General features: G+C 45.1%; 1 protein-coding gene across 6 annotated transcripts in view; it reads right to left on the bottom strand.

Annotated features, from left to right (window-relative positions):
• The window catches only part of foxn3 (forkhead box N3), a 368703-nt gene that overhangs the window by 140574 nt on the left and 204729 nt on the right, over nucleotides 1–23400 (bottom strand). For all 6 annotated transcript variants that reach the window (XM_038773518.1, XM_038773559.1, XM_038773529.1 and 3 more), the window contains exon 3: nucleotides 20574–20710. In XM_038773518.1, coding sequence (XP_038629446.1) covers nucleotides 20574–20710 — 137 coding nt within the window. The remainder of the gene's footprint in view (nucleotides 1–20573; nucleotides 20711–23400) is intronic.

The following is a 23400-nucleotide window of genomic DNA, read 5'->3' as shown; positions in this document are numbered from 1 at the left end:
GTTTGCCTCATTAACAAATCTGAAACCACATATCCTATATTACAAATGACTACATTTAAAAAAAGATCATTGGCTGTGGAATGCTTTGGGATGTCTCGTGATTTGAAATGCGTTTATCTGATTGCAAGTTTGTTTGTTCTTTCTCAGTCCTATAATCTGCACATATGGCTGAGGCAACAAGTTAGATAGTCCCAACCCACCTTCCTTTTGCCACTTCTTCAATCCTGCCCCAATTGGAGCCAATATCCATGTGGGATAGGGACAACCAGAAGGCAATCTGTGCCTTCACTGTCGCTGGGTCAAAATCTTGGAACTCCCTCCCTAACATCACTGTGGGTGGACCTACATCATATGAAATCAGCGATTCAAGAAGGTGGATCACCACCACCTTTCAATCTTTTTTGTGTTAAAGTGTTTCCTAATTTAACTCCTAAAGGTCTAATTTCTCGACAGGCCTCGAGTCTGAGATTCCCCAACATGTTCTCTCAAAGTACCCACCTATTGCCTTTAGTATCTTGAAAACTTTGATCAAGTCACTCCTCAACTTTCTACATCCAGGAAACATGGCCCTAGTTTCTGCAATCTCTCCTCTGTAACTCAGACTCCAGGTACCATTCTGGTAAACACAACGCTGCACTCCTTTCTCGAACATCACACAAAAGAATAAACAAAGTTTCCCCAAATCCTAACCCTTTCCTCCCCTACTGTTACTTCCCTAACCATCGCCCCAAATAATCCTAACCTTTTCCTCCACCATTATTTGAGAATAAAGCATAAAACAATAAAGCTTGCTTAGGTTTGTAGGGTTGAAATTTAAGCTTTGTTTCACTCTTATCCATAACTCTCGCCCTAAATGTATCGCTCGGTCTGCTCCCGTAAATGAAAGAATAGTGTCATCTGCACACAACTACAAGTTGCTGAATACAGGGTTAAAGGCAGGATTCTTGGAAGTGTGGAGGAACAGAGGGTTCTTGGGGTCCACGTACATAGATCCCTCAAAGTTGCCACCCAGGTTGATAGGGTTGTTAAGAAGGCGTATGATGTGTTGGCTTTCATTAGCAGGGGTTTTGAGTTTAAGAGCCGTGAGGTTTTGCTGCAGCTTTATAAAACCCTAGTTAGACCACACTTGGAACACTGTGTCCAGTTCTGGTCGCCTCATTATAGGAAGGATGTGGATGATTTGGAGAGAGTACAGAGGAGATTTACCAGGATACTGCCTGGACTGGAGGGCATGTCTTATGAAGAAAGATTGAGGGAGCTAGGGCTTTTCTCACTGGAGCGAAGAAGGCAGAGAAGTGACTTGATAGAGGTGTGCAAGGTGATGCGAGGCATGGATAGAGTGGATAGCCAGAGACTTTACCCCAGGGTGGAAATAGCTGTCACGAGGGGACATAATTTCAAGGCGATTGGAGGAAGGTATAGGGGAGATGTCAGAGGTAGGTTCATCACACAGAGTGGTGGGTGTGTGGAATGCACTGTCAGCAGAGGTGGTGGAGTCAGAGTCATTAGGGACATTTTAGCAACTCTTGGACAGGCACATGGACAGCAGTGAATTGAAGGGGTGTAGGTTAGGTTGATCTTGGATTCGGATAAATGGTCAGCACAACATCGTGGGCCGAAGGGCCTGTACTGTTCTATGTTATTGTATGGTTGGTGTCTTGCTAAACTTAAAAAACATTCCTGGTGCAATCAGCTTATTGATAATTCCCTTCAATGAATTACTGTGTGTGATTTCAGACTACTGAACAATTACTGGATTAGTACAAACATCAATACAAGAGAACAGTGCAGTAGAATTCAAAAGGTTGACCACCAATTTACAGAACAACCATCTCCTAAAACTGCACAGGGTCGTAGACAGTTGCTTAATAATAGGATACAAAAGCATACAGAGGTTGATGATAAGCGATTACGAAGTGAATCATTAACTCTTTCTCTATCCACAGATGTTGCCACATCAGAGTGCTGCTGCATTTTCCATTTTTATTTCACATTTTCAGCATCTGCAATACTTGGCTTTTGTATTGGGAGGCAGAACTGTTCAATCTGAAAGTTCATACTTCATTAGCATACAAGCCATTCTTAGTCACCAGGTTAGAATTCAGCTTGTGCCTTCTGTGGGCAACCAACAGGTGAACATCAAAACTAGTCTCTTATTTTCTCCTCACCCAGCAGTTAATGTCTTTTTGAAGATGCAGCATTACAATGGTGCAATTAATGGTGCTGAATTACGGTAGTGCAATTAATGGTGCTGCATTACAATGGTGCAATTAACGGTGCTGCATTACAATGGTGCAATTAATGGTGCTGCATTACGATGGTGCAATTAATGGTGCTGCATTACGATAGTGCAATTAGTGGTGCAGCATTACGATGGTGCAATTAATGGTGCTGCATTATGATAGTGCAATTAATGGTGCTGCATTTCGATGGTGCAAGTAATGGTGCTGCATTACAATGGTGCAATTAATGGTGCTGCATTATGATAGTGCAATTAATGGTGCTGCATTACGATAGTGCAATTAATGGTGCTGCAGTACAATGGTGCAATTAATGGTGCTGCATTACGATGGTGCAATTAATGGTGCTGCATTACGATGGTGCATTTAATGGTGCAGCATTACGATGGTGCAATTAATGGTGCTGCATTTCAATGGTGCAATTAATGGTGCCGCATTACGATGGTGCAATTAGTGGTGCAGCATTACGATGGTGCAATTAATGGTGCAGCATTACAATGGTGCACTTAATGGTGCTGCATTACAACGGTGCAATTAATGGTGCTGCATTACGATAGTGCAATTAATGGTGCTGCATTACGATAGTGCAATTAATGGTGCTGCATTACAATGGTGCAATTAACGGTGCTGCATTATGATAGTGCAATTAATGGTGCTGCATTACAATGGTGCAATTAATGGTGCTGCATTATGATAGTGCAATGAATGGTGCTGCATTATGATAGTGCAGTTAATGGTGCAGCATTACGATGGTGCAATTAATGTGCCGCATTACGGTGGTGCAATTAATGGTGCAGCATTACAATGGTGCAATTAGTGGTGCTGCATTACAATGGTGCAATTAATGGTGCTGCATTACGATGGTGCAATTAATGGTGCAGCATTACAATGCTGCAATGAATGGTGCTGCATTATGATAGTGCAATTAATGGTGCCGCATTACGATGGTGCAATTAGTGGTGCAGCATTACGATGGTGCAATTAATGGTGCAGCATTACAATGGTGCAATTAATGGTGCTGCATTACGATGGTGCAATTAATGGAGCTGCATTACGATGGTGCAATTAATGGTGCTGCATTACGATAGTGCAATTAATGGTGCAGCATTACAATGGTGCAATTAGTGGTGCTGCATTACAATGGTGCAATTAATGGTGCTGCATTACGATGGTGCAATTAATGGTGCAGCATTACAATGCTGCAATGAATGGTGCTGCATTATGATAGTGCAATTAATGGTGCCGCATTACGATGGTGCAATTAGTGGTGCAGCATTACGATGGTGCAATTAATGGTGCAGCATTACAATGGTGCAATTAATGGTGCTGCATTACGATGGTGCAATTAATGGAGCTGCATTACGATGGTGCAATTAATGGTGCTGCATTACGATAGTGCAATTAGTGGTGCAGCATTACAATGGTGCAATTAATGGTGCTGCATTATGATAGTGCAATTAATGGTGCTGCATTACGATGGTGCAATTAATGGTGCAGCATTACAATGCTGCAATGAATGGTGCCGCATTACAATGGTGCAATTAATGGTGCTGCATTATGATAGTGCAATTAATGGTGCTGCATTACGATAGTATAATTAATGGTGCCGCATTACAATGGTGCAATTAATGGTGCCGCATTACGATGGTGCAATTAGTGGTGCAGCATTATGATGGTGCAATTAATGGTGCAGCATTACAATGGTGGAATTAATGGTGCAGCATTACAATGGTGCAATTAATGGTGCCGCATTACGATGGTGCAATTAATGGTGCAGCATTACAATGGCGCAATTAATGGTGCAGCATTACGATGGTGCAATTAATGGTGCAGCATTACAATGGTGCACTTAATGGTGCTGCATTACAACGGTGCAATTAATGGTGCTGCATTACGATAGTGCAATTAATGGTGCTGCATTACGATAGTGCAATTAATGGTGCTGCATTACAATGGTGCAATTAACGGTGCTGCATTATGATAGTGCAATTAATGGTGCAGCATTACAATGGTGCAATTAATGGTGCTGCATTACAATGGTGCAATTAATGGTGCTGCATTATGATAGTGCAATGAATGGTGCTGCATTATGATAGTGCAGTTAATGGTGCAGCATTACGATGGTGCAATTAATGTGCCGCATTACGGTGGTGCAATTAATGGTGCTGCATTACAATGGTGCAGTTAATGGTGCTGCATTACGATGGTCCAATTAATGGTGCTGCATTACGATAGTGCAATTAATGGTGCAGCATTACAATGGTGCAATTAGTGGTGCTGCATTACAATGGTGCAATTAATGGTGCTGCATTACGATGGTGCAATTAATGGTGCAGCATTACAATGCTGCAATGAATGGTGCTGCATTATGATAGTGCAATTAATGGTGCCGCATTACGATGGTGCAATTAGTGGTGCAGCATTACGATGGTGCAATTAATGGTGCAGCATTACAATGGCGCAATTAATGGTGCAGCATTACAATGGTGCAATTAATGGTGTCGCATTACACTAGTGCAATTAATGGTGCAGCATTACAATAAGTTACAATGATTTCAAAATATTCAAAGCTGCAGTCAATTTACAAGAAACACCCAAAGGTGGCTATCATTAAATAAATGCATCACCTTATCCACAGAACTGAATAGAATCCTAACAGTGCAGGAGGTGACCATTTGGCCCATCGAGTCTGCACGACCCTCTGAAATAGCACCCTACACCCAGGGTCAAGGCTCACACCGTATCCCGTAACCCAGTAACCCCATCTAACCTTTTAGACGCTAAGGGACAATTTAGCAGGCCACTCCACCTAACCTGCACATCTTTGGACTGCGGGAGGAAACCAGAGCACCCGGAGGAAACCCCCGCAGACACTGGGAGAACGTGCAGACTCCACACAGTCACCCGAGGCCGGAATTGAAACCGGGTCCCTGGTGCTGTGAGGCAGCAGTGCTAACCATGAGCAGCACTCATTCATTTCAAGCATCATCTTCAAAATACATTGTTCACTTATTTCTTTTTTAAAGTTCGATATGCATATATTCCTCAGACAGCACCTTCCAAACCCATGGTCGCTACCATCCAGAAGATAAAGAGCAGCAGACACATGGGAACACCACCCAATGGAAGCTCTCCTCCAAGGCACTCACCATCCTGACTTGGAAATATATCGGACTTCCCTTCACCATCGCTGGGTCAAAATCCCGGAACTCCCTCCCTAACAGCACCGTGGGTCTACCTACACTACACAGACTGCAGCCTTTCAAGAAGGCAGTTCACCAGCACTTTCTCCTGGGCAATTAGGGGTGGGAAATAAATGCTGGCTTAAACAACAACGCCCACATCCCTGGAGTAAATAAAAACAAAAATATACACTAATGCAATTTTATGCCTCATACCGGAACATAAAGAAACAAGAGGCAGATATTGTCAGTACAGACAAAATATTCAGCAACAGATGACACCACTGCGTATGAAACAATCCAGTGTTTACTTACCGATTGAATTTAGTAGCCATACATGGACACAGACCCACACTTTAGCTGCAGGAAAATGTGTGTTTTCTTTGGTATAATATTGCTGGCCTTGTAACAAAGCATAACCATGGGCTTCTTATGAGCAGCACCTTGGATTCACTCCAGGTACAGTGTCTCAAAACCAGCAACCTCGCAATCGAGTCCCTGTTGGATTTTAGACCACGTCGGGGTTTTTGGTTTGCCGCGAGGTTGGATCAGATCAAGGGTCACTCAGACCACTTGTCAAGTGGGAAAAGACCAGCGTGTGGAGTTGGCGTACAACTGCACTAACGTAGCAGCTAGCCCATCAAGCTCGTGCGTTATTTTACTTTTCTAATAATGGTACAAATTCATGCATGACTGCTTTAATAAAAAAGTCAGATTTGAGACACATGGAACATACAGTGCAGCAGGAGGCCATTCGGCCCATCGAGTCTGCACCGATCCACTTAAGCCCTCACTTCCACCCTATCCCCGCAACCCAATAACCCCTCCTAACCTTTTTGGACACTAAGGGCAGTTTGGCATGGCCAATCCACCTAAACTGCACGTGATGCAGAGCTGGGCTGAGAAGTGGCAGATGGAGTTTAACCCTGACAAGTGTGAGGTTGTCCATTTTGGAAGGACAAATATGAATGCGGAATACAGGGTTAACGGAAGGGTTCTTGGCAATGTGGAGGAGCAGAGAGATCTTGGGGTCTATGTTCATAGATCTTTGAAAGTTGCCACTCAAGTTGATAGAGCTGTGAAGAAGGCCTATGGTGTGCTAGCGTTCATTAGCAGAGGGATTGAATTTAAGAGCTGTGAGGTGATGATGCAGCTGTACAAAACCTTGGTCAGGCCACATTTGGAGTACTGTGTGCAGTTCTGGTCACCTCATTTTAGGAAGGATGTGGAAGTTTTGGAAAAGGTGCAAAGGAGATTTACCAGGATGTTGCCTGGAATGGAGAGTAGGTCTAATGAGGAAAGGTTGAGGGTGCTAGGCCTTTTCTCATTGGAACGGAGAAGGATGAGGGGCGACTTGACAGAGGTTTAAAAGATGATCAGGGGAATAGATAGAGTAGACAGTCAGAGACTTTTTCCCCGGGTGGAACAAACCATTACAAGGTGACATAAATTCAAGGTGAATGGTGGAAGATATAGGGGGTGACGTCAGAGGTAGGTTCTTTACCCAGAGAGTAGTGGGGGCATGGAATGCACTGCCTGTGGAAGTAGTTGAGTCGGAAACATTAGGGACCTTCAAGCGGCTATTGGATAGGTACATGGATTACGGTAGAATGATGGGGTGTAGATTAATTTGTTCTTAAGGGCAGCATGGTAGCATTGTGGATAGCACAATTGCTTAACAGCTCCAGGGTCCCAGGTTCGATTCCCGGCTTGAGTCAATGTGCGGAGTCTGCACATCCTCCCCGTGTGTGCGTGTGTTTCCTCCAGGTGCTCTGGTTTCCTCCCACAGTCCAAAGATGTGCAGGTTAGGTGGATTGGCCATGATAAATTGCCCTTAGTGTCCAAAATTGCCCTGTGTTGGGTGGGGTTACTGGGTTATGGGGATAGGGTGGAGGTGTTGACCTCGGGTAGGGTGCTCTTTCCAAGAGCCGGTGCAGACTCGATGGGCCAAGTGGCCTCCTTCTGCACTGTAAATTCTATGATAATCTATGATTAATCTAGGACAAAGGTTGGGCACAACATCGTGGGCTGAAGGGCCTGTTCTGTGCTGTATTTTTCTATGTTCTTTGGACTGTGGGAGGAAACCGGAGCACCCGGAGGAAACCCACGCAGACAGGGGGAGAACGTGCAGACTCCGCACAGATAGTGACCCACCGGGGAATCGAACCCGGGTCCCTGGCGCTGTGAAGCAACAGTGCTAGCCACTTTGTGCTACCGTGCTGCACTTCTACCATAAGCTTTGAGGATGGTGAAAACATCCCCAAATAATGCCCTGGAATCTTTTACGTTCCATAAATGGGGAGACAGCTTGGTTTAACGCCTCATCCAAATGATTGGTTTTGTCCCCTCCCAACATTCCCACAGACACACACACACCTGAACGGGAACAAACGGTCAAACAAAAACAATTAACGGATAGACAGTAAGAAAATACTTTCTGAAAATAAGTCGATGTAAAACTGACAGAAGTTGGTGTTCAAATCTAACCCCTCCTTTTATGTTGAATCTGTGGGTGGGTTTACACTGAGCATGTGAATATTGCTTCCACCTCCTGGCATCAAAGAGTTTGAGATTATGGTTTAATTCACCCGCATATGGGCAATCGCGAAGCGGAACGTTAACAGGAAATGGCTGGATAACATTTGAAAAGTTTGCTCAAATAAACCACAAAATGAAACAAAAACATAATCAAATCAACGACAAGAGTTTTCCTGTTTGTGTCACATACATATTTCCAAGACCTTGGGAAACTTCTGTTGATATATAACTATAAATTGGCTCTGGGAATGTTCAACTACTTTTCCTATTATTTTCCCTCTTCCCTAATCATTTAAGCAGACATAGTCATTCGACAAGGGCTGTTGACTGTATTGTTCTTGTATCGTCATTGCCAACAACACTCGCTGTAATGATTCCTAATAAAACAGATCTATTTATGGTTCTCAATTAAACCATTACTGCTGAGTTGCGTAAATTAAAGTAGCTCCCTATAATTCTAATCTCCCAAAAACGATGTACATATAGTTTAAAATTAAATTACAGACCCTGATATTGAGCAAAATCTATTCCAGTGAAATTAGTTGCATTAGAGCCATCACTCAGTCTCACGTTACTGGGACTGCAGGCTGCTGTCAGACTGAAGGCTGTGATCTCAGTTACTCCCACACTGTCGATTGACAACTCCAGAGGTAAACAAATGTAAACTTTCCACCGCTCATTTCAGTTATTAAAAGGTGCTGAGGTTACCTGGCCCTGTATAAATGACAACTCAACGATGGTGAGTGCAGTCAGAAAATGTATGTACAGGAACATGCGCTCAGACATACACACATGCGAGTGAGCATTAAGAGAGACAATAAGCGCTAAAGAGAACATACCTCAAAATATATTTGAATGCACAGGTTAGTTTCAAAGACGGTGAATGTACGCCTACCTTACATACAGACAGGCCATTCAGCCCAGTCAATACCAGGATTTGGTTCCACTCAAGCCTCCTCCCATCTTTTTTCAATGAAATATATCGCTGTAACCCTGCATTCGCTTCTTCTTCATATGCTTGTCTAGCTTCCCTTTAAATATATCTGCACTATTCTTACTCTTCAACACTCCCTGTGGCAGCAAGTTTCACATTCTTACCACTCTTTGGGTAAAGATGTATCTTCTGAATTTCCAATTAGATTTACTGCTGACTATCTTAGACTAATGATGTATAATGGCTTCATAAAATATGCTTTTAACATCCAAACATTTTTGTGCAGAATCTAGGGAGATGGTGAGAATATAACCAGCAAAGAAGAGCGGCACGGTGGCTCAGTGGTTAGCATTGCTGCCTCCAGGCGCCGAGGTCCCAGGTTTGCGCCCGGCCCCGGGTCACTGTCCGTGTGGAGTTTGCACATTCTCCCCGTGTCTGCGTGGGTCTCACCCCCACAGCCCCAAAGTTGTGCAGGGTAGGTGGATTGGCCACTTAAATTATCCCTTAATCGGAAAACAAATAATTGGGTAGACTAAATTTATTTAAAAGAATGAATATAACCAGAAGTACCAGCACTACTCTTTCTTCTCCATTTATAATTTACAAACCAGTGACAGGAAATTTTGAGATTGTGGAAGACTTCACATTGGTTTGACAAGTCCATGGGCGGGATTCTCTCAGCCTGACGCCGGGCCGGAGAATCCCCGTAACCGGTGCGAATTGTGCCACGCCGCCCCGACACCGGCATGCGATTCACCGCAGAGCGGACAATTGGCGCCATTGGCACCAGCGTGGTTGGCGCAGCGCCAGTCGGAGGCCGCTCTACGCAGCCCCCCCCCCGCCGATTCTCGGCCCACGATGGGCCGAGCGGTCATCGTAAAAACAGCAAGTCCCGCCAGCGTCGTCCACTACTGCTCTCAGCCGGTGGCACCTCGGCGTGGAAGGGTCGGGTGGCGGCCTGTGGGATGGGTGGAGGGGGGGGGGAGGGGGGGGGGCTCCGATGGCCTGGCCCGCGATCGGGTCCTACCGAACGGCGGGCCAGCCTCTCTGGCTGGGAGCCTCATTTCTTCCGCGCCGGCTCCTGTAGTCCTGCGCCATGTTGCGTCGGGGCCAGCGTGTTGAAGGAAGCCACTGGGCATGTGCGCGTTGGCGCCGGTGCCACTGTGCATGTGTGGATCCCACAGCGCCCAGTTCACGCCGGGATCAGCAGCTGGAGCGGCGTGAACTGCTCCAGTGCCGTGCTGGCCCCCTGTAGGGGCCAAAATTGCTGATCCCGAGACCGTGTTGACGCCGTCGAGAAACGTGACGGCATTTCCGACGGAGTCAACACTTAGCCTCAGGGTTACAGAATCCCACCCCATATATGGGCAGCACCATAATCCCATGATAGTCTGACCGTAAATATTTAGTACACCATTGTTTGAATTGTCACAAAAGAGCAAAGCACTCACCTGGCTAAACTGGTGAATTAGATTATTCGATCCATTCCAGAATTAAAATCATTGCAAACAAATTCAACAATGCCTTGAGTAATTATTAGCGTTTCCTACATTGAGCAGTAACTCCTCCCAGAATTTCCCTCCATTAAAAAAAGAGGCAGCTGAACAAAGAAGCATTTTCTCTCTTTTTTTTTCATAAATTTAGTGTACCCAATTCATTTTTTTCCAATGAAGGGGCAACTTAGCGTGGCCAATCCACCTAGCCTGCCCATCTTTTGGGTTGTGGGGGTGAAACCCACGCAGACACGGAGAGAATGTTCAAACTCCACACGGGATGTGACCCAGAGCCAGAATCGAACCTGGGACCTCGGCGCCGTGAGGCAGCAGTGCTAACCACTGCAACACCGTGCTGCCCTTCTCTCTCTCTATTTCAATGCCCCATGAGTAAATTCCTTCTCCAATCCATGCCAGTCCCAAAAGTCTTTGCCCATGGCTCGGCCACTACCTCCAATTTAAAAATAAATTAATTTAGAGTACCCAATTCTTTTTTTCCAATTGGGAGGCAACTTAGCGTGGCCAATCCACCTAGCCTGCCCATCTTTTGGGTTGTGGAGGCGAAACCCACGCAGACACGGGGAGAAAGTGCAAACTCCACACAGACCATGGCCCCCTCCACAATTGAGCACAGAGGTGCTAAGCGATTGAAGAGGTCAATGTTCTCCCTCCCTTACACACCGGCATCTCTGCGGTTATGATTGGTTACCATGTGTGGGGAGTTGCTATGTGAGGAATCCAGAGTGCAAAGCTGCATCTGACTCTGCAACACAACACACTGGATCAACACACCATCTTGTCCTCAGCTAAGTCATTTTGCACAGACACCCTGCTTGCTCAGTCACATACACGAGAGAAATGACGGGAGAAATGATAGGAGGGATTAGAGAAACAAGAATGGGAGACAACACAAACTAATCTAGATATTAATAGTCATTGCTGAATGCAAAATAGGTTAACAATTTTAAGCTAAAATGAGCAATTCTGATCCTCAATATGCACGGCTCATGGTTCTCTTGGTACTGCCTCTCAAGAGGATAGATTGTTCCAAATAATGTGCAGATTCCAGCTGAGATCAAGCACAGCAAATCCATGTGGTCCCTTACAAGGACCACAGAAAAAAAACTAAAGAGTTTTGATAAATTCATGTCGGCAGTAAAATATTAAAAGTTTTAAAAGGCCAGCAGACTACTTCAATCAGGTACCATTCTGGAAAAAGTAGATTTATCCCCATGGTTCACAACACTCGAGCTGCCGATGGGAGTTACTGAACATAGGCTAAGCAAAGAGGCAAAGAGTTCACTGAAAGGTCCAGCTGTGTGAAAACCCATCGCCTTACACTTGATTAGAAAATACGAATGGATGGAGCCTGCCAAGCAAAGCTCATGATCCAATAACGTAAAGGCAGCATGCTGGGTTAAGGATAAAGAGTTATGATTTTTTAAAACAAAATGAAGAGGTTTTGGGACGAGGGGTGCAACTGGATTTTAAAAATTTTAAACTGAGAAGACCTTTTTAAAAGATCAAGGTATGTGCACTAAGAATCGTACATGTGAACGTCACTGATGCAGTGGGTTAACAGATGGTCATGGTGCCAATGCACTGTCTGTGTTGGTCTCTTTAATATGGAAAATATTAGGCGCTGGAGGAATTGAGAGAAAGATTACATGGATGAAACCAAGACTGCGTTGGCACACCTAACAGCAAGGTTCAACTGGCTGGGGCTCTGTTCTCCAGAGAAAGTAGAGGGAGGTCTTTAAGATTATTAAGCAGTTTGGTGAGGAAGACGTACAGAAGCTGTTTCCACTTGTGTGGGAGTCCCAAAGCAAGAGCCATAAATATGAGACAGTCAATAACAAATCCGATAAGGAAGTCAGAAAAAAATCTCTTTGCGCGGAAGATGGTGGGAACGTGGAACCCACTACCACATGAAGCAAATAGCATAGGTGCACTTAAAGGAAAGGTAGATGAACACATGAGGAAGAAGAGAACGATATTCTGACTGGGTTAGTTGAAATGGGGTGTGAGGAGTGGATGGAGTATAAATACCAGCCACCCCTCCCTGTGCTGTAAAACCCAATATAATTCAATCTAACCCAAGAAGCAATTCAGAGCAGCCTAACCCCGGAAGGTAGAGTTTACCTACATGTACTCTCAGCCAATGGCTCCTTGACCTTGGGGGAAACAGGATATTTCCTATGCCAATCCAAAGTCACAGGTCCCACTCTCATTGTTGCAGAGAAAAGCTGGAGGTGTCATGTCATCAAAGTGGTCGAGCAAAAAGTAGGGAGACTCAGCCCTGGAGATTGAGGTCTATTGTTTTTAATCATTTGCCAGTCCGTGACCTATCAGCCATTAAAGTCAATGGGCAGAAAATCGTGGGCTGTCAGACAGAAGTAGGAAACCCTGGCTTGGGTGTTTCTACGGGGAGGAGGAGTAACTGAATTTATGCCATTAATATTGCTACATTAGACCTGCATTCTAAATTCCCTTTAGAATTTTCATGATTCAGTAACGCAGTGGGATGTTTCTGAATACTGCAAGTAGGGCTGGGGAAATTCATAACAATGAAGCGTTTATAGCCTGCATTTATTACAACAACTCAAAAGTAGGAAAGTAAAATGAAGCGTATCATTGAATACCATTTGAAACTAGTCTTTTTACTTTAGACCCCGATTATATTAGTATAGCACTTTCGATCCACTCAAAGACTTGACAAACCTGACAAGAAAGCAGCTAAAATCAGCCTGGCCATTCTGAAACCAGCAGCTAATATTCATGCAATTCATGGCACCCCGCCATTAGGTGGGCAGAATATTGGGGTGCATGCAGCTTTAAAAAAAGGAGTTCCTCATCACTTGCCAGAGATCTTTGGTTTTGGTGTCCATTGAAGACACTCAACCCACTCCACACAGGGAATGGACAATGCAGTCACCTGCTCCATAAGTGGACGCTGAAAGGTGATCCCAAATGTAATTGAGGCTGTGAGTCGCAAACCATGGAATACATCACATCAACCTCCCCACTAACATCTGCTGCTGGGATCACCTCATTTCTCCAATCAGCGTTTAAGGAGGTCACTATATGGATAGCCAAATTAGACATTCCATTATTAAGCACAAATACAATAAGCTTCTCCCATCAGGATGTAACAGTGGTTATCAATGCTGCCTCACACTACCAGGGTTCAATTCCCACGTTGGGTGACTGCCTGTGTGGCGTCCTCCCCGTGTGTGGTGGATTGGCCACTGTTATGGGCCAGGGCTTAGAAACTCCAAAGTGTACTATGAAGTTAACCTGACCTACAACCTTTATGATGAGCTCAAAAGCCTTCACTGCAGGTGTGATTCATCAGACTTCCCAGACACTTTAATCAAAACAAGGTTTATTCTAAGAATGTAGTTAACATATAAAACACAGCAAGAATTTTTATCAATTACAAACATAAAGACCCCACACAGCTACAGTAATCTATGGATAACACTTAGTGAATCCCCCCTTAGCTGTTCCAATTCAATAACAGAATCCAATAAAATCAAAACCCCTTTTCAAGGGCGTGGCCGAGCACACTGTATTCTCACTTGAATGGGACTGGTCCTTTCCCTGAGATTCTGATCCAGTTCCAACCAGCAGATTTAAACTCCTTCCGGAAAGCAACTATATCTTTTAAGTAACCAAGGCAGTTAGCCACAACCACTGTGCTTTTTACTCAAACAGCTTTTAAAATGAAAACAGAGAGAAACAGGGAAAACACTTCTTTCTCCTTCTGCTTTTCAAAGCAGTCAAACTGAAACCTAAAAAAAAAACCTCTCACCTGACTAAACCTTTCTTAAAGGGACACTCACATGACACCACACTAAATTGCCCCTTAAAAAGGCAGCACGGTAGCATGGTGGTTAGCATAAATGCTTCACAGCTCCAGGGTCCCAGGTTCGGTTCCCGGCTGGGTCACTGTCTGTGCGGAGTCTGCACGTCCTCCCCGTGTGTGCATGGGTTTCCTCCGGCTGCTCCGGTTTCCTCCCACAGTCCAAAGATGTGCGGGTTAGGTGAATTGGCCATGCTAAATTGCCCGTAGTGTCCTAAAAAAAGTAAGGTATGGGGGGGGTTGTTGGGTTACGGGTATAGGGTGGATACGTGGGTTTGAGTAGGGTGATCATTGCTCGGCACAACATCGAGGGCTGAAGGGCCTGTTCTGTGCTGTTCTATGTTCTATGTTAATTAGAAAAAAATTAAAACCAAAGAGGAATATTCCAAGGTGCTTCATATGGGCATTATAACCCAAATTTAAAACAATTGGGGGAAGGCAGTGTTGTGGTAATGTCACTGGACCTGTAATCGAGAGGCCTGGGTGAATACTCTGGACTCTGGCGGAGCAGACTCGATGGGCCAAGTGGCCTAATTCTGCTCCTTCGGCTTATGGTCTTCTGGGCACATGGGACCATAGCAGCTGATTGAATTTAAAGTCAATTAATAAAAATCAGGAACTAATAGCAACCATGAAACCATTGTCCATCATCATAAAATCCAATTTGGTTCACTAAAGCCCTTTCGGGAATGAAATGTGCTGTCCGTATCTGGGATGGCCTAAATGTGACCCTCAGGCCCACAGCAGTACGATTGCCACTTAAATGCACTCTGAAATAGCCTCGCAAGTCGCTCAGCTGTATCAAACCATTACAAAGTAGACAAATGTAATTAAAGTGTATGAACCATCTGGTATCAACCAAGGCACCAGAATCGATGGTGGCAAACGCAGCTCCATTGACGCTGCTAAGTCCCCCGTACTATCATCTGAAGGCTTGTGCCACAATTTGGAGAACTTTCCTGCAGAATAGTCATGCAACAGTCTGACATTTTCTGTAAGATAGAATTCCGTGAAATAGACTACGTTCCAGTGCTTTCCATCACCGTCCCTGGTTTGTCCTGTACCACTGGCAGACCCACCAGATGTACATAGTTGGGAGGGAGTTCCCCTGTGAGACCTCAACAATCTACTCTGGAAGTCTCATTGCACCTGGTCAAACATGGGCAAGGAAACCTCCTGCTGATTACCCACGTACTGTCCGCCATCAGCTAGTGAAACAGCACTCCTCCATGTTGAACACCACTTGGAGGAAGCACTGAGGGTGGCAAGGGCATAAAAGGTACTCTGGGTGCAGGACTTCAGAGTGGCTCGGTCGCACCACTACTGACCAAGCTGGCGGAGTCCAAAAGGACATAGCCGCTAGACTGGTCTGTGACAGGTGGTGACGGAACCAATATGAGGGAAAAACATACCAGACCTCAACTTCACCAATCTATCTGCCGCTGACGCACCAGTCCATTCCAGGGTCGGTAGGAGTGATCACTGCACAGACCTTGTTGAGATGAAGTCCTGCCTTCACACTGAGGACAACCCTCCGCCGTGTAGATTACGACCGCGCTAAATGGGATGGATTCAGAATAGATCCAGCAACTCAAGACTGGGCATCAGTGAGGCGCTGTGGGCCTTCAGCAGCAGCAGAATTGTATGCAACCTCAATCTGTAAGTTCATGGCCCGGCATATCCCCCACTCTACATTGCCACCAAGCTGGGGGATCAACCCTGGTTCAAAGAACACAAGAACATAATAACTAGGAGCAGGAGTAGGCCATCTGGCCCCTCGAGCCTGCTCCGCCATTCAATGAGATCATGGCTGATCTTTTGTGGACTCAGCTCCACTTTCTGGCCCGAACACCATAACCCTTAATCCCTTTATTCTTCAAAAAACTATCTATCTTTAACTTAAAAACATTTAATGAGGGAGCCTCAACTGCTTCACTGGGCAAGGAATTCCATAGATTCACAACCCTTTGGGTGAAGAAGTTCCTCATAAACGTAGTCCTAAATCTACTTCCCCTTATTTTGAGGCTATGCTCCCTAGTTCTGCTTTCACCCGCGAGTGGAAACAACCTGCCCGCATCTATCCTATCTATTCCCTTCATAATTTTATATGTTTCTATAAGATCCCCCCCGCATTCTTCTAAATTCCCCGCATCCTTCTAAATTCCAACGAGAACAGTCCCAGTCTACTCAACCTCTCCTCGTAATCCAACCCCTTCAGCTCTGTGATTAACCCAGTGAATCTCCTCTGCACACCCTCCAGCGCCAGTACGTCCTTTCTCAGGTAAGGAGACCAAATCTGAACACAATACTCCAGGTGTGGCCTCACTAACACCTTATACAATTGCAGCATAACCTCCCTAGTCTTAAACTCGATCCCTCTAGCAATGAAGGACAAAACTCCATTTGCCTCCTTAATCACCTGTTGTATCTGAAAACCAACTTTTTTGTGATATGCACTAGCACACCCAGGTCTCTCTGCACAGCAGCATGTTTTAGTATTTTAAGAGTGCAGGAGAGCATGCCAAGGGTAGCACCAAATATACTAAAAAATGAGATGTCAACCTAAAGCTACAACACAGGACTAATTACATGCCAAACTACATAAGCAGCAAGTGATAGACAGAGCTTTTGTTTTTTTAAATAAATTTAAAGTACCCAACTTTGTTTTTAATAATTAAGGGGCAATTTAGTGTGGCCAATCCACCTACCCTGCACATCATTTTGCATTGTGGGGTGAAGCCCACACAGACACGGGGAGAATGTGCAAAATCCACACAGACAGTGACCCGGGGCCAGGATCGAACCCAGGTCCTTGGCGCCGTGAGGGAACAGTACTAACCACGGCACCACTGTGCTACCCTAAGTGATAGACATAGCCAAGCGTTCTTAGAACCAATAGATCAGATCTAAGCTCTGTAGTCCTGCCACATCCAGGCATGAATGGTGGTGGACAATGAAACAACTCATTGGAGGTGGTGGCTCCCCATTCCCAATGATGGAAGAGTCCAATACATCAGTGTGAAAGAGAAGCTTCAATGCGAAGTACAAAGTGGATCATCCATCTCAGTCTCATCCTGAGGTCCTCAGCATCACAGATGGCAGTCTTCAGCCGATTTCATTCACTCCATGTGAGAGCAAAGGCTTAAGACACTGACTACTGCAAAGGCTATGAGCCCTACGAATATTCCGGTATCGAGAACAAAAGCAAGGAAGGTGTGACAAACCTGTATTAAGCTCTGTTTTGGCCTCAAAAGGAGCATTGTGCCCAATCTCGGTACTGTACGTTAGGAAGGATGTGAAGGCATTAGAGAGGGTGGTGAAAAATTTACGTGAATCGTTCCAGGAAAGGGGAACTTGAGTTATGTGGATAGATTGAGGGAAAAAAAGGTTCAGACGAGATTTTAAATCATGAGGGTGCAGACAGAGTAGATTTATTTTCAGTTCTTTGTTCACCGGATTTAGGTGCCATTGACAAGGCCAGCATTTATCGCCCATCCCTATTGGTCCTCAGGAAGGTGTTGCCGGTGATCCACCTCTTAAACCGCTGCAGTCCATGTGGTGCAGGAACACACCGTTAGGATAGAGAGAGAGAAAAGAAGAAGGATTGAGAAGCAGAGGACACAGATTTATGCAGATTGGCAAAACAATCAACCCAGCGAGGAACTTCTTTTTTAATCCAGTGAGTTGTTAGGAGCTGGAATACACTGCCCGAGTGTGGTGGAGGCCGATTCAATTGTCGCTTTCAAAAGCAACCAGCTGAGTAACTGGAGAGAAAGCAAATTGTGGGGTTTCAGCAAAAAGGTAGGGGAGTGGGGCTACCGAAATAGCCCCTGCAGAGAGCTGGGCCAAATGGCCACCTGCGGTGTAACAATTTTACGAAGGACAACATCTAATCTCCGGTTCCAACTCCCTCGAAATATAATCGTATGACGGAGACCAAGCATTAATCCAGTTTCGCACTGGATTTTGTATGTTATAATAATTGTGAATCAAGTTAAAATGTCATGGAGGGGCGTTTAATCCCAATTGATGTACAGCTGCTGAGATTCAGTCACTGACACGTTTAGCGTATGAGCAACAATTTTACCTGTGTAACTATATGGTTTTGGAACTTTAAAACCATTCGGAAAGACTCCAGAGGGGAAAAGAGGAGACTTTTCCCAAATCGTGCAGTCGGGATTTGGGGCACCAGCCAAAAAGGAGGTAGAAGCTTATTCCATAAACAGTTTTAAAAAGGGTGATGGACTGGGATTTGAGGATTTAAAAAAAACTTACAAAAAGGAATGTGCAAATAATCACAAATGTGCTTTGAAAGAGTCAGCAGGAACACGAATGGGGCGAATGGTCACGTTCTGTGCTGTGTTTCTATCATCCTAACTATTCCCCAGCGCTGAGAAGTAACTATTGTTCAATCAAGCCAGTTTAAATGAGCAAATAATGAGCAAGGTGGTGAATACATGGGCAGCACGGTAGCACAGTGGTTAGCACTGTTGTTTCACAGCGCCAGGGACCAAGGTTCAATTGCCGGCTTGGTTCACTGTCTGTGCGTAGCCTGGACAGTTTTCCCATGTCTGCGTGGGTTTCCTCCGGGTGCTCCGGTTTTCTCCCACAAGTCCTGAAAGACGTGCTGTTGGGTGAATTGGATATTCCGAATTCGCCCTCCGTGTACCCGAACAGGCGCCGGAATGTGGCAACTAGGGGCTTTTCACAGTAACTTCATTGCAGTGCAAATGTAAGCCTACTTGTGACATTAATAAAGATTATATTATACAGTGTAGCCATACAATAGTTATTTTTGAATACAATAGAGCTGACCCAATTACTCAAAATAACAGAATGCTTCTGGTTCATCTTCCAACGACGACAGAAAGACAAAATAATCAACAAATTGGATACACAAACTTGACTTTTGATCCATAGCAATGTTTTGTTAAACCAGCAGCATATTGGCAGAGATGTAAATGGTGGAATTGCCTCAAGATACAGTGTGCTCAACTAACACATTGGAACTTTACAGCAGTGCAATGTTCAAATGTTAAATACAGGCCATTACAGATATAAACGTTGGTTGCCTTAAACTGACCAGAACGAGACGGGAAATGAACAAAAGGCTAGAGGAGTTAAACAGGGTTTGCAAGCTGCCAGAGAAAGTGTGGCTACCCCAGGCAGGCTACAGAGGCACAGGTTCGCCGCTCACACTTTTTGATTTGCAAGACGGGGCATTCGAATGTGGGCTCGTCTACAAATAGACCAATTTATTGCTAACAGATGTCCAACAGGTCATGACTTCTGGAATCCTTTGTGAGCCCCTTTCCTCTCCCTCCCTCCCCCTCCCCCCCCAAATTTGGCTCAATAGTTATGGAAAGGAAATTACTTGTAAAATACAAGTTCCATTACATTGAAACTCCCAATGTTCCAAAGATTTTCCATTATTTGTGGAACCCACAGTGGCTGACTTGTGCAGGAAAATGTTTCAGAAGGGGAGGTTAACACTTCCACTGCTTTAGAGAAACATCACAAAAATTCCACACTGTCAAAAAGCAATATACCACAAGGACCTTTTGTATTTGATGGTGAGGGTTTGACTATACATACATCACAGGCACTCTGGTTTTACAAGCTCTTTTTTTTTTCTCTCTCCCCGAGATTACTGTGTCGCATCACCGAGTCCCATTTTGTTTTAATCTCCCCGAGCTAGCTGACCTCAAGTTGTCATCTCGGATGAAGTACGCTTCTGTGGATATTTATGAAGACGGGAAAGGGAGGTTGGGGGGGGGGGGGGGGAGGCAGGTACAAAACGCACACATGCTCACACACAAAAAAAAACGGCTGGAAGCCAACTAGAGTCACTATGGAGAACGTGTTGTCATGGCAACAGCGTAATTCCACATGCGAACAGCCTGTCCATTTGCCAGGCAACAAAATAGACCTCGTGATGCAACTTGCACCTGTCTGAGCTATGCATTGCTATGGCAACGTCCCGGCTTCCATGGCTACCATCACCCTAATCACCTAGCAAGGCAGATGTACAGCACTTTCCTCCTCAGCCCAGCTGTTCTTCCCAATCTCCCTTTTGACAATTGATGGTCCAGGCATGTGCTGGAATGTGCTTGAACCCTGTAACAAGACAATACACCTTTCCCCTCACAGGGGAAACATGATATCACTGCATTTAACCTCTGATTTCTTACTTACAAGTGGCATGTGCATGAACAAACATTCCCAGCCTCCACCCCTCAAACAATACATGTCCAATTCATTCTGCCATTAGCTGAGATAATGAGCACCAGGGTAAATGCAACAGCACACACACACACTTACCTTTGATATCCCCGTGGGGAAGTCGGAGGCGTGTTAAAAACATGAGAGTAAGGATGGTAGGGCGTCTTTTTCAAAGCCTGAATAAGGTTTTGTCTGTATTCTGGGTCTATACACCATAAGGAGCCCTTCCCAATACTCTGCAGAAAGAAAGAAAACATAGGGTCACAAAGCAGAAGTTTCAAAATGTCATACATCAGAGAAACTTTTCTCCCCGCTCCTCCACCCCAAAGACAGGTTTAGGTTCAGTGTGGGCAAGCGCCATATCACAAAGTCAAATATATTTCGGAAAATAGGGAGCGCATAATATTAAATATTTCCAGATTTGCACGGTGGGCAGGTTTGGTGAAATCAAATTGATGCAATTGCACTTTACCCAGGCCTAAACCCTCACTGGCATATCTAGATCAGCGTGTTGACACCAGCATTCAACATTTGCTTTGTTATTTTAAAGCAACGTGTTGGGTTTTTCATTGCAAATCTAAAGCCAGTGGGCAACAGTGACACAGAATTCCTCGGCTCTCCCAAACACAGCGTTATATATAACACAAAAGGTGGCAGAATTATTTCCACTGTGAAAACAACCATCAACTGGGCACATCGAAACAGTTGCTTTCGCTTTATTTCAAATTGCCCAACTGACTGCTAACAAAAGCGGGTGAACTTTGTTACTGTATAATATGTTGCTACACTTCACAAATAGCCACTTTCACTATCAAAGCTGACGAGCTTCAACACTACATTTGTTTTTCACATGCAGTTGGTGGTGGTGGTGGTGGGGGGGGGGGGGGGGGGGGGAGGGGAACATGTAGTTGGGGGGGGAAGGAAGGGTGCAATAAGCCCTACATCTAAACTTCAAACTTTCTTTGAAAAAGAAGCATTTCAGTCAGTATCAAGCAAAAGGATAAGAAGCAAAAGTGTTCAGCAACAAAAAATGCAAACGGTAATAAAAATCAGATTCTGTTAAACCAGTCTGGCGATCTTTTGCGATAATTACATTTCCCAACAGAGATTGTTTTTCTTTTCCAAACCCTTGATTACCATAACACATCAACAGAAGTAACAGAGCAATAGCAGGCTCTACCTAAATGCAGAAACCCACCTAGCCATGTGCCAGTTCCTTTGAAAAAAATTTTTTTTTTTCGAGTACCCAATTATTTTTTTCCAATTAAGGGGCAATTTAACGTGGCCAATTCACCTACCCAGCATATCTTATGGCCCCACCGTCCTGCCCCAAGCGGGAGTTCCTGACAAATGCAGAGGCTACAAGTGAGAGCGAAGTGGGGGCTTTTCACAGTAACTTCATTTGAAGCCTACTTCTTCTTCTTTTAGCTGCTGGTACTGTCAGCAATCAAAACATTGATACAGTGCAGAAGGAGGCCATTCGGCCCATCGAGTCTGCACCGACCCATTTAAGCCCTCGTCCACCCTATCCCCGTAACCCAATAACCCCTCCTAACCTTTTTGGACACCAAGGACAATTTAGCATGGCCAATCCACCTAACCTGCACGTCTTTGGACTGTGGGAGGAAACCGGAGCACCCGGAGGAAACCCACCCAGACACGGGGAGAACAGGCAGACTCCGCGCACAGTGACCAGCAGGGAATCGAACCTGAGATCCTGGCGCTGTGAAGCCATAGTGCTAACCAACTGTGCTGCCCAGCAATCAGGCAGCAACTGGGTCTCATAACCAGGAGAGAAGATACATGAAGCCAGAGTGACTAAATGATCAGCTTCCAATCATGTCATAATAAGAAGGAGCTGTCCAGGGTCAGGGGAGTGAAGATTGCTGGGCTCAATAAAGAATTATGTGGTTTATAATGTTACTGAACCCCTGTAAATAGTATTCCCTGTGCTTAGGTGTCTAACATAGATATCTCCACTAACGGTGACCATAACCAGCAGAACGGGCAGCACGGTGGCTCAGTGGGTTAGCACTGCAGTCTCACGGCACCGAGTTCCCAGGTTCAATCCCGGCTCTGGGTAACTCTCCGTGTGGAGTTTGCACATTCTCCCCATGTTTATGTGGGTTTTGCCCCCACAACCCAAAGATATGCAGGGTAGGTGGATTGGTCACGCTAAATTGCCCCTTAATTTGAAAAAATGAATTGGGTACTCTAAATTTTTTTTAAAACCCAGCAGGACAATGTTTTCGCCCTGTTTTAAAAAAAATCATTTATGGAATGTGGGCGTCGCTGGCTCGACCAGCATTTATTGCCCAATCCTGGTTGCTCTTGATAAGGTGGTGGTGAGCCGCCTTCTTGAACCACTGCAGAGCGGGAGGTGTAGGTACACCCATTGTGCTGTTAGGGAATGAGTTCTAGAATTTTGCCCCAGCGACAGTGAAGGATCTGCGATATATTTCCGAGTTGGGATAGTGAGTGACTTGGAGGGGAACCTCCAGGTGGTGGGGTTCCCAGGTATCTGCTGCTCTTGTCCTTCTAGATGGCAGTGGTCGTGGGTTTGGAAGGTGCTGCCTAAGGAACCTTGGTGAGTTACTGCAGTGAATCCTGTAGATGGTGTATACAGTTGCCACTGTTCATCAGTAGTGGAAAGATTGAATGTTTGTAGATTTCATAGAATTTACAGTGCAGATGGAGGCCATTCGGCACATTGTGTCTGCACCGGCTCTTGGAAAGAGCTCCCTATCCGAGGTCAACACCTCCACCCTATCCCCATAACACAGTAGCCCCACCTAACATTAAAGGCAATTTTAGACACTAAGGGCAATTTATCATGGCCAATCCACCGAACCTGCACATCTTTGGACTGTGGGAGGAAACAGGAGCGCCCGGAGGAAACCCACGCACACACGGGGAGGACGTGCAG

The sequence above is a fragment of the Scyliorhinus canicula genome, chromosome 2, assembly GCF_902713615.1.
Source record: "Scyliorhinus canicula chromosome 2, sScyCan1.1, whole genome shotgun sequence".
NCBI classification, from domain to species: domain Eukaryota; kingdom Metazoa; phylum Chordata; class Chondrichthyes; order Carcharhiniformes; family Scyliorhinidae; genus Scyliorhinus; species Scyliorhinus canicula.
The sequence above is the reverse complement of the archived record's forward strand: the minus strand, read 5'-3'. Positions and strand labels throughout refer to the sequence as shown.